At 37.1% G+C, this 12,646-nt stretch overlaps 1 protein-coding gene across 1 annotated transcript in view; it reads left to right on the forward strand.

The window, feature by feature from the left end:
- The window catches only part of LOC128689461 (MAP/microtubule affinity-regulating kinase 3), a 482,834-nt gene that overhangs the window by 303,125 nt on the left and 167,063 nt on the right, over positions 1-12,646 (forward strand). The window contains exon 10 of the mRNA XM_070086500.1: positions 5,920-6,138. Within this exon, the coding sequence (XP_069942601.1) occupies positions 5,920-6,138 (219 nt within the window). The remainder of the gene's footprint in view (positions 1-5,919; positions 6,139-12,646) is intronic.

A 12,646-nucleotide genomic window follows, 5' to 3' on the forward strand; every position in this document is an offset into this window, starting at 1 on the left:
AGAAATGGGAAGTACAGGGCTGAAGGGGTGATAGTGTTAAAGTTCAGAGGATCATTTTAACTGTGATTCTGCACATAGGTGGCAGGATAGCTATTGCAAGAATGGTTGTGAATTTTCTTGTTTTTGGTCACCCTACCTTTTTAGTGAGAGGTAATGTGAAAAAAAGGGGATGATGTAAGTATTGACCATTAAAATGCATTTTTTTCATTGGAATTACAGTAGGCATCATAAATATGCACACCTTTGCTACACCTTTAGCAGACTATTTGCCTGACAGTTTCAAGAAATGCCAGGGCAACTTAGGTATGGAAGACAATTTCCCTCGCCATGCTGACAAGGACGTAAAGAATTGGCTAAATTATTGTGATTTTTCTGTACTTTAATGACTGGCCTGGAAACTCGTTGGACTTAAATCCAATAAAGAATGTTTGGAAACTTGTTAAGCATAAATTTCATGGATTGGGCATGCCCTCTAACCCCATGATCTCTAATGCTATTAAGCAGGTGTGGGGAGGGTAATGACTTTTATCCTCCATAAATTAGCCTTATGAGTGCCTAAGAGACTTAATCCCTTCACTGTAGCACTTGCCCAAAAAATTTGTGTTGAGGCAAGATTTAAAAAAAAAAAATTATTTTATAGAATGAAAGAGTGCATTTTTATGAATCAAATATGACTAAAAGGAGTGGATGTTAATAGAAACTTAGGATTTTATGGTGTATTGAAGGTGGCAAAAAAAAAACGATCACTCACTGGCAACAATGGCATAAACGTGCTAGTGACATTTGTTTTACAATTTATTGACACCAAAATTACGATTATTTTTTGTTTTTAAATTGTTTTTAATGTTTAACACTACATTATAAACATAGGAAAATACTTAACCTGACATTGATCCATTTTTAATACAGTGGACCCCCAGTATTCGATATTAATCCATTCCTGAGAGCTCATCGAATACCGAAAATATTGAAAAGCGAATCAATTTTCCCCATAAGAAATAATGGAAATCAAATTAATCCGTGCAAGACACCCAAAAGTATGAAAAAAAATATTTTACCACATGAAATTTTAAGTTTAATGCAATAAAATAATTACAATAACAACAATAACAATAGAATAATTGACACTTACCTTTAATGAAGATCTGGTGATGATTGATGGGATGGGAGGAGGGGAGAGTGTGGATGGTATTAGTGTTTAGAAGGGAAATCCCCTTCCATTAGGACTTGAGGTAGCAAGTCCTTTTTCGGGGTTACTTCCCTTCTTTTAATGGCACTAGGACCAGCTTGAGAGTCACTGGACCTCTGTCGCACAACAAATCTGTCCATAGAGCTCTGTACCTCCCGTTCCTTTACGATTTGTCTAAAATGGGCCACAACATTGTCATTGTAATAGTCACCAGCATGGCTTGCAATAGCTGAGTTAGGATAATTTTCATCCATAAAGGTATGCAGTTCAACCCACTGTGCACACATTTCCTTAATTTTTGAAGTAGGCACAATGGATTCCACAACTGGCATAGGCTTCTCAGGGTTAGCCCCAAACCCTTCAAAATCTTTCTTAATTTCCATACTAATTCTCGCCCTTTTTACCACAGGGTTGGCACTAAAAGCTTTCTTGGGGCCCATGGTGACTTATTTTTTTTTTTTTTTTTTTTTATCTCACTGGCCGATTCCCACCAAGGCAGGGTGGCCCGAAAAAGAAAAACTTTCACCATCATTCACTCCATCACTGTTTTGCCAGAAGGGTGCTTTACACTACAGTTTTTAAACTGCAACATTAACACCCCTCCTTCAGAGTGCAGGCACTGTACTTCCCATCTCCAGGACTCAAGTCTGGCCTGCCGGTTTCCCTGAACCCCTTCATAAATGCTACTTTGCTCACACTCCAACAGCACGTCAAGTATTAAAAACCATTTGTCTCCATTCACTCCTATCAAACACGCTCACGCATGCCTGCTGGAAGTCCAAGCCCCTCGCACACAAAACCTCCTTTACCCCCTCCCTCCAACCTTTCCTAGGCCGACCCCTACCCCGCCTTCCTTCCACTACAGACTGATACACTCTTGAAGTCACTCTGTTTCGCTCCATTCTCTCTACATGTCCGAACCACCTCAACAACCCTTCCTCAGCCCTCTGGACAACAGTTTTGGTAATCCTGCACCTCCTCCTAACTTCCAAACTACGAATTCTCTGCATTATATTCACACCACACATTGCCCTCAGACATAACATCTCCACTGCCTCCAGCCTTCTCCTTGCTGCAACAGTCATCACCCATGCTTCACACCCATATAAGAGCGTTGGTAAAACTATACTCTCATACATTCCCCTCTTTGCCTCTAAGGACAAAGTTCTTTGTCTCCACAGACTCCTAAGTGCACCACTCACCCTTTTCCCCTCATAAATTCTATGATTCGCCTCATCTTTCATAGACCCATCCGCTGACACGTCCACTCCCAAATATCTGAATACATTCACCTCCTCCATACTCTCTCCCTCCAATCTGATATCCAATCTTTCATCACCTAATCTTTTGTTATCCTCATAACCTTACTCTTTCCTGTATTCACTTTTAATTTTCTTCTTTTGCACACCCTACCAAATTCATCCACCAATCTCTGCAACTTCTCTCCAGAATCTCCCAAGAGCACAGTGTCATCAGCAAAGAGCAACTGTGACAACTCCCACTTTATGTGTGATTCTTTATCTTTTAACTCCACGCCTTTTGCCAAGACCCTCGCATTTACTTGTCTTACAACCCCATCTATAAATATATTAAACAACCATGGTGACATCACACATCCTTGTCTAAGGCCTACTTTTACAGGGAAATAATTTCCCTCTTTCCTACTTACTCTAACTTGAGCCTCACTATCCTCGTAAAAACTCTTCGCTGCTTTCAGTAACCTACCTCCTACACCATACACCTGCAACATCTGCCACGTTGCCCCCCTATCTCCCCTGTGATACGCCTTTTCCAAATCCATAAATGCCACAAAGACCTCTTTAGCCTTATTTAAATACTGTTCACTTATAAGAACAAAAGAACATAAGAAAGGAGGAACACTACAGGAGGCCTGTTGGCCCATACTAGGCAGGTCCTTTACAATTCATCCCACTAACAAAACATTTGCCCAACCCAATTTTCAATGCCACCCAAGAAATAAACTCTGATGTGAAAGTCCCACTCAAATCCAACCCCTCCCACTCATGTACTTATCCAACCTAAATTTGAAACTACCCAAAGTCCCGGGCTCAATAACCCAACTAGGTAGACTGTTCCACTCATCAACTACCCTATTTCCAAACCAATACTTTCCTATGTCCTTTCTAAATCTAAACTTATCTAATTTAAATCCATTACTGCGGGTTCTCTCTTGGAGAGACATCCTCAAGACCTTATTAATATCCCCTTTATTAATACCTATCTTCCACTTATACACTTCGATCAGGTCTCCCCTCATTCTTTGTCTAACAAGTGAATGTAACTTAAGAGTCTTCAGTCTTTCTTCACTGTAAACACCTGGTCCACACACCCCCTACTTATTTTGCAGAAACAAGCACCAAAAACAACGATAATATGGAATGTACTGAATGTATCCCTAGATGCTCGCACACTGGCTGGCTTGTAAACTCTGGCACACACGGGGCAGTTCAGGCCACACGTGGACACGTCTCGTACGAATCGTATCGAATACTGGGTTTTTGATCGAATACCAAGGCGTAATTTTTGCGTTAAAATGTATCAAATACCAGATTTATCAAATACTGTGGGTCCACTGTATACCTTTTTTTTTTTTTTTTTTAATTGTATATTCTATGTTTTTTCCTACTTTGGTCTTCTAACACTATGTACAAGGAATTCTTATGACAGTTGTTTCAAGGTGTAATACTCATCAAAGCATGAAAATATGTCACATTGTTTGACTTTATTGGGTTATCTTGTCAGTAAATCTGCAGTGTAATTTGTTGCTGGATTCCACTGCTAGTATCATGAAATTATAATAAATTTGAAATGAATAAGTTATCTTCATGCCACTTTACACAGTTTGCTGGTAGGGAAGCTGCTGGTGGAACAGCTCACTATTTTATTATTTACTTAGATTGGCTAAGCATTCTATTATATTGGACACACAATCATCTATGTAGTTAAGTATGATTTACTATGTGCAGTGTGCATCCTCCTGGCCTCAGATTTTTTCAGAAGTATGAAGGGATTGTAGAGGACACAGTGTTGTCGAGGTCAAAGATACTGTCATTTTGCATACTAGTACGTTGGACACACTGACATCACTTGTGTAATATTACTTTGGGCATGGTTGAAAGGTTAAGGAGTACATCTAGAGGAATGGTAATCCTCTGAAACACATACATAATTATTATATTTTTCTAACAATAGGTTATTGTGAGCAGTCTCATTTTCTGTGTGATCTATTTGTGCATGCATATTTAGGCACCTACTGTATTTTATGAAAGACATGTTAGCTCTGTAAAAGATGACTTTGATAGGTTTGGCAACTTGAGCTGGACTGATTATTCCATATTTTATTTCTTAGAAATAGGTTGGAATTATTTGCTTGGTTATTCATTAGACAGAAAATGCCAGAAAATTCTTGAATTTTAAGCTTTAGGCTAATAATGACTTCATGCTTGTCAATGTGGCTGCTCCATCATATGAAATTAATTCACAGATGTTAGCTTTTGATGCAGTTAACTTTGCTTCCTAAAGTTTAAAGTTAAAAATTTGAACTTATAATGCTTTGTTCACATGCTAATGGTTTGCAATTCAGCCAGGGTAACGTGTCTTTTTAAAACTTTAGAACCTAATTTTTTTTTTTTTTTTTAAACTCAAAAGCCGCCATCTGCCAAGGCAGAGGGTGACCCAGAGAAGAAAACACACAGTTTAACTAGCAGAATGGGTGGGATTCTAAGCCATGGCGAGTCAGTCCTTAAATTAACAGGCTACTGCTAGTTAACTATTTTATTTTCAAAATACTAATGTTTTGTTGATTAACAAAATCTTGTATTGAATTCTTCAAAAATATTCTTTGGCAACTGATCTCTTGAGTGTCATGCTAATTTGACAGGTTTGGCATACATTTCCATTCATTCGTTTTAAATGATACTGAAATGCTTATTTGGCTTAATAAATTATTGATTTGAGTTATTAACTTGGAATGGAACACTTGTGTTATTCTGTGGTCCCTCAGCATATATGTACTTTTTATCTTTACCTAGCATTCCCAAATTAAACACATAATGCTATGATGAATAATTTTTTTTTTTTCTCTCTCTCTCTCTCTCTCCTCTCTCTCTCTCTCTCTCTCTCCTTCAAATTATGTTGTAGACATTTTAATGCCATGAACAGTACTGTATATACATCCTGATTTTGTGTGTTAAATGTTTAATATCAACACTAACTACAAAGGTTTTGAATGACAATTGTGACAAATGCTTAATAGTAGAAATAACAAGTGCACTTGTTGCTAGATAAGCATACCATATATACACTTAATATGGTTTGTTAATGCTTGGTGATGGAATATCCAGCAGAGAAAGATTGTTGCTTGCCTGTCTTACATGCTGTAACCAGAGCCCAAGATGTCCGCTGTTTTAAATTCTATTGTGTGACTCGCTAGAGTATGAGAGTAAGCAAGGTGTTTGTAACATTTTAAATTGTCAAGTGATATTTACTAGAAATATTAAATGAGTATTTTATGAGAGGAAGGAAAAACAGTAATAATAATCAAGTCATCAGTGGCTGCAAAACTGATTTATTCATGTTATATTAAGATTTAAGATTGAACAGGCACCTCTATGAAAAAGTAATGATTATCAACAGCAGCTGAACTTGCTACAGCTGCAACATGACCCCCATAACACACACCACTCTTGACACTCAACTCCACCTAACAGGTGGCGGAGGCACAACTCCAGTCTCTACAAATGCACACAACCATGCGGGCACCAACAACTTTCGACGGCAGAACACAGTTGATTCTGCAACAATCAAGGAGAACACTGCTAGACTGGCACAGGGAGGGGTGCCCACCACCTCAGCCTCTCGTTCAGCAGCACTCAAGAACCAAAATATTACTGCTATTGATCCTACTGGGGCACCTGGCAAGCCTGGAGGTATTTTATATATGCATATATATATCTATATATATATATATATATTGGGAGAAACATGGGCTAGTGAGAGTATAAGTATTGAGGTTGAAGAGGTATAGGGGGTAGATTTAAGAATGTAGTGTTAAAGTGTGCGGCACAAGTTCGTGGATATAGGAGGGTGAATGTGGGAGGGAAGAGGAGCGATTGGTGGAATGATGAGGTAGAGAGAGTAGTAAGGGAGAAATAGTTAGCATATGAGGGGTTATTAAAAAGAAGTACTAGTGATATAAGAAGGTTGGAATATATGGTGAGGGAGTGTAAAAGCAGAGCAAATGAAGGAGTGGGTGAGGTTCTGCCAAGAAATTTTTGCTGAGAATAAGAGGTTCTAGAGTGAGAGTAGCAAGTTGAGAAACCCTAGGGAATGAATGGTTTACACAGTTTAAAAACAGAGGAGGAGAGTTGGAAGCACTGAGAAGATGGTGGGAATGCTGAGGAGATGTTGAAGATAGAGAGGCAGTCATTTCATTCATTGGCCAGGAGGGTTACATTGATGGAATGAAGACAGAAATGTTAAAAGCAGTTGGGAATATAGTTTTGGAGTGGTTATTGTTGTTCTTCAATAAATGTATGAAAGAAGGAAAGGTACCAAATAATTGGCAGAATAACCCTGTTGAGTATACCAGCTAAGCAGCATGGTAGTTATTATTGAAAGAATTAAGGGCAAGATAGAGCAGGATTGCAGAAGAACAAGGAGGCTTTAGGAAAGGTAGGGGATGTGTAGACCATGTGCTTACATGGAAGCATATAAGTGAACAGTATTTGGATAAAGGTAAGGAAGTTGTTGCATTCATGGGTTTGGTAAAGGTATGTGATAAGGTGGATAGGGAAGCAATATTGCAAGTGTGTGGAATAGATGGTAAGTTACTGAAAGCAGTTCAGAGTTTTTACAAGGATAATGTGGCTCAGGTTAGGGTATGTAGGAGAGAGGGAGATTATTTTCCAGTTAAATTAGGCCTTGGGGATGCATGTTGTCTTCATGGTTGTTTAACATATTTATAGATGGGGTTCTAAAAAAAAAAATGGCTGTATAGCCCTTGTGGCTTAGCGCTTCTTTTTGATTATAATAATAATCTAAAAAAAAAAAAAGAATGCTAGGGTATTTGGGAAAGGGATGGGATTAAAATATGCAGAATCTAATAGAAAATGGGATTTGTGACAGTTGCCTTTTGCCAATGACACTGCTTTTTGGAAATTATAAATAGAAATTGCAAAGGTTGGTGGACAAATTTAGGAGAGTATGTAATAGAAGGAAATTAAAAGTGCACATAGGAAAATGCAAGATGATAAAGGTAAACAATTTAGGTAATGAAAGATTGGATATATTGGAAAGAGGGAGTATGGAGGAAGTGAATGTGTTCAAATATTTGGGAGTGGACTTGTTGGCAGATTGGTAGTTTTTGAATTGTAGTCCTACATTGGCATGCCTCTGGCAAGACAGTAATGGAGTGAGTGATAATGGAAGTGTTACTTATTTGATTCACCCTAGCTTGGTGGGAAATGGCTGTTGGACTGTGAGCAGGATAATATTTTGTGAAGGGATTCAGGGAAACCGGTTAGTCGGACTTGAGTCCTGGAAGTGGGAAGTACAATACCCACACTTCAAGGGAGGGGTTTGGGATATTGGCTGTTTAGAGTGATATCTGAACTATCATATCTGGGCACCTCTGTAAAGACAGTGATTATGTATGAATGATGGCGAAAGTGTTTCTTTTTGGGGTTACCCTGCCTCAGTGGAAGACAGGCGACATATTGAGAAAGAAGAATATATCTATATATTTTAACACGCTGGCCATCTCCCACTGAGGTAGGGTGACCTGAGAAAGGAACTCTTTAAACATTATTTACACTATCACTGTTTCCACAAGCTTGCAAATAGTAATTCAAAATATTTCCCCGTAAGCCATGCGTGTTTTAAAAGTCAAGTAAAATGCCGGAATCAATGAGCTAGTAACCCTTTGTGTAGAGATTACTAAATAAATATCAAAAATTTTTTTATACAATATATATGAGTTAATAGGTGACTAGATGATACCATGTATTCTTCGAAGTCAGTATTAGGGACAACCTGTGTGTATATTAAGCAAGCCAAAATCATTATTTTCTCCCCTCTTTTTTCCTCATTTACACACAATTTTCAAATATGTAAATGTTGGAATTTTTTTTTTTTTATAGTCTTGCTTAATTTCTTTGCCTTACACAATAATGTATTAGGGTATGCTCATGGGCTTGTATAACTATGGAAACTAGTAGAATTTTTTCAAATTGATGCTTTTCTCTTTGGGAGAAATGACATATTTCAGCTTTTCTCTATTTGTTGCTTTGTTATACACAATGACATTAGACTTTCAAAACTTTTCGTACTTTAGGTTATCCAGCAGTAATTATACAGTATATTTTTCTACAAATGTATATTTTTACATTTTTCAGTTACCACAGTCTTCTTCTTTGTTTTAGATTTATTTCCTATTTGACATAACTCAGGATTCTCCAATGGGTGATAAAAATTGCCTGAATAGTTCTTCAGCCAGTTCTTGTCATAAAATTGCAGTTCTATAGGTATTTCTTATTGCATCGAGTGCCTTTGTTCACCTAGTAGTAAATAGGTATATTGGTGTCAGTTGGCCATTGTAGGTTTTACCTTGGCATAATAAATCACAGCTAGCAGTTGTAAGGCTTGAAGATGAGGCAAGGCAGTATAAATTTTATCATATAACAATGAACTCTGTTGAAAAATGTTGAGGTACAGTATTCATATTCAACTGTGCTGGCGTCATTCTACTCTGCTGGAAAATTCATACTGATATGAAGTACATATTCATTGCTATAAAATTACAGTATTTGTAGTTTTTTTTAAATGATTATTATGAAGAATATTATTAAAAAATCTTGAAGTTACATGCTTATTATTTATAGTAAGTTGTACAGTTAAAAAAAAATTCTTAGTTCATTTATCATCTCTTCCCCTCCTGCTCTGCCCACATCTTTAGTACGTACAGTGGTACCTCGAATTTCGGCCATAATTCGTTCCGGAAGGCTGTTCGAGTGCCGTTACTGAAATAATTTGTTCCTATAAGGAATAATGTAAATTAGATTTATCTGTTTCAGGCCCCCAAAAATACACTTACAAAAGCACTTGCAAAAATACACTTACATAATTGTTCGAGTTAGGAGCTGTTTGAAATTCGAGGTACCACTGTATTCTCTTGCAAGTCATCCTCTCTTTCCCCCTCCCCCACCAAAAACTACTTGTGTAACTTCAACACACTGAGGAAGTGCCATTCATATCTAATAATCCTTTTCTTCATAATATTTTCCATTGTTCTCAACTTCGCTATTATTTCTTGAATCTTTCTATGGAGTCTGCTTACACTCGTCATATTTCAGGTCATTCCATATTTGAATATGTTGAAGAAATATTTTTTTTTTTGATATCCCTGTGTGTAATTTTCATCCATGCTTCCCTTGATTTTGTTAAACCACCAGATAAAATTTTCGTTGTTTTTATTCTTTGTGTTTCCTCTAGTTTGTCTCTGTTTAATAGTAGAAGATCCAATGTCCCCATAATTTCTCCAAAACTTATTGCCCATGGTTCAGGCACAAGTCTAAATTTACTTCTTTAGGTATTCTCAAGTTTCATTTTTGGTTTCACTAGGTAAGTGAGCCCATACAAAACTGTGAATACTGTATATATTAATGGTATTCAGTTTTGACATGTAGATGAGTAGGACACATGCAACAGTTAGGTATCTTTGTTTGGAATAAAAAATATCTAATTGTTGCACATGTCTGTCTTGCCTATGCTGTAAGTGCTACAAACTCAAGAATGGCACATATGTATGATTTTTATTTTTAACTAAAATTCATATGCTAGGTGCTGATCTACATCTCATTTCAAAGCTTTGCTCTAAGGTATACTAGATGCTAGCCACAACAGCTGGCTAACATGCAGGCACCTATTTACTCAAACACTTCTCCAATTAGGACAAATGGCTGTATGTACATAACATTTTTTTCTGCCCAGTGTAGACCTCTAGAAAACATTTAATGTTTGTTATTCTGGGTTAGGCTAGATTAAATTAACCTAAATTTGTGTGTAATTAGATGACTAGCAGAATGACATAAATAAGCAACTTAACATGACACCACCATGTGTTAGTGCTTTAGACCACTCATATTTCCATGTTCACTGCTTAAGGTGAAGGATGGACTGATTTACTGCTAGAGGAATGGGGGCAACAAGTGTAAGGAGATTGGATGAGATGGTGTATGTTTCTGAGTGCAACTCTCAGGATTGTGAGCTTAGCCTGTGCTGCTAATGGAATTCTGTTCATTTGCACTTCAGGAGACCAGTTTTGGACAGTGATTATTGTTATGTCTTTAACTGTTTTGTTCATTTTCTTTTCTAGATGGTACTCTTCGATCTTTCTTTAACTCCAAGCTTCATAACTTTGCTTTAGTGTTCGTTAAATTCCAGTAACTATTTACTCAACCGCCCAGAGAGGTACTACCGTCCTGCCAAGTGATTGTAAAGCGAAAGCCTGTAATTGTTTTACATGATGGTAGGATTGTTGGTGTCTTTTGCCTGTCTCATAATTATGCAAGATTACAAGTACAGTGGACCCCCGCTTAACGATCACCTCCAAATGCGACCAATTATGTAAGTGTATTTATGTAAGTGCGTTTGTATGTGTATGTTTGGGGGTCTGAAATGGACTAATCTACTTCACAATATTCCTTATGGGAACAAATTCGGTCAGTACTGGCACCTGAACATACTTCTGGAATGAAAAAATATCGTTAACCGGGGGTCCACTGTACGTCTTGCTACTTCTACTTACACTTAGGTCACACTACACATACATGTACATGTTTATTTATACACACACATCTGAGTTTTCTTTGATTTTATCTTAATAGTTCTTGTTCTTATTACTTTTCCTTATATATTCATGGGGAAGTGGAATAAGAATCTCTCCTCCGTAAGCCATGCGTGTTGTAAAAGTCAACTAAAGTGCCGGGAACAATAGGCTAGAAACCCCTTTTCTTGTAATAATTACTAAAAAGAATAAGAAGAAAATTGTCAAAGTGGGATGTCTGAATGTGCGTGGATGTTGTGCGAATGATGAGAAAGAGATGATTGTGGATGGTATGAATGAGAAGAAGCTGGATGTCCTGGCTTTAACCCCTTGAATGTCGCAACCCCAAATCCTGAGGTGTCTCCTGGTGTCGCAAAATTTAAAAAAAGAAAAAAAAAATTTTTCTCATGAAATGATAATCTTTTCCAAATTGTAATGACACCAAAAGAACGAAATTTGATGGAAAACTGACAGAATTATGCTCTTGCGAAGTTAGTGACCTCAACGATATTTACGAATCGACAATTTCGCCCATTTTGAGCCCTGTTTTCGGCTAATTCCATTGTTCCAGTCGACCAATCTCGTAGCTATTTCTTTAGAACTCCATTTTTTCTATCGATTGAGTACAAGAAACTGCCCATTTACCGATTTCAACTACCCAATAACATTGTCAGAAATTTGCAATTTGGCCAATTTCACAAAAATTAAAAAATATGACAATTTCAAAATAGGGTCCAGAATGAACAATGTAATAATTGTATAAATGTCAACCCATTCATGACTGCATATTAGAATGGCTATTTGGACATTTATTGGAAAATGACATCATTTGTTTACTTTTGAATATCGGCAAAAATCAAACATTTCCCCTACTTTGAGCTCCATTTCAAGGTTCTTTTCATAGTAAAACCAATCAAAATCACTTCAATTTCTATAACATGTTTTCCATTCTATCAAATGAGACCAAGAAAACGAAAATACAACCATAAATACTATACAAAAATAGACCACAAATTCGGCATTTTAATTAAAAAAAATGGTCTGAGTTTTTTTTTTTCTCATTATGCACTGCATGCTGTAGGATTATTTTATATGGTGCACACTGACCACACAGACCCATTCTCTCACATGTGGGCCTACCAGCTTTCTCCTGCTTGATTTGAAGCTGCTAGAATTTGAGTATATATAAGTCAAAAATGGTGGCTCGTAAGACATATATATATGACCAAAACAGTCAAAGAGTTAAGTGAAACAAAGCTGAAGGGGGTGGGAGAGTTTCAGTGGAGAGGAATAAATGGGATTAGGTCAGGGGTTTCAAATAGAGTTAGAGCTAAAGAAGGAGTAGCAATAATGTTGAAAGATAAGCTATGACAGGAAAAGAAGGACTATAAATGTATTAATTCAAGGATTATGTGGAGTAAAATAAAGGTTGGATATGAAAAGTGGGTTATAGTAGGCATATATTCACCTGGAGAAGAGAGAAGTGTAGAGGAGAGAGAGAGATTTTAGGAAATGTTGAGTGAAAGAATGGGGAGTTTTGAACCAAGTGTGAGACTACTTGTGGTTGGGGATTTCAGTGCTAAAGTGGGTAAAAATGTTGTGGAGAGAGTAGA

Source organism: Cherax quadricarinatus, chromosome 18, assembly GCF_038502225.1.
Source record: "Cherax quadricarinatus isolate ZL_2023a chromosome 18, ASM3850222v1, whole genome shotgun sequence".
Taxonomy (NCBI): domain Eukaryota; kingdom Metazoa; phylum Arthropoda; class Malacostraca; order Decapoda; family Parastacidae; genus Cherax; species Cherax quadricarinatus.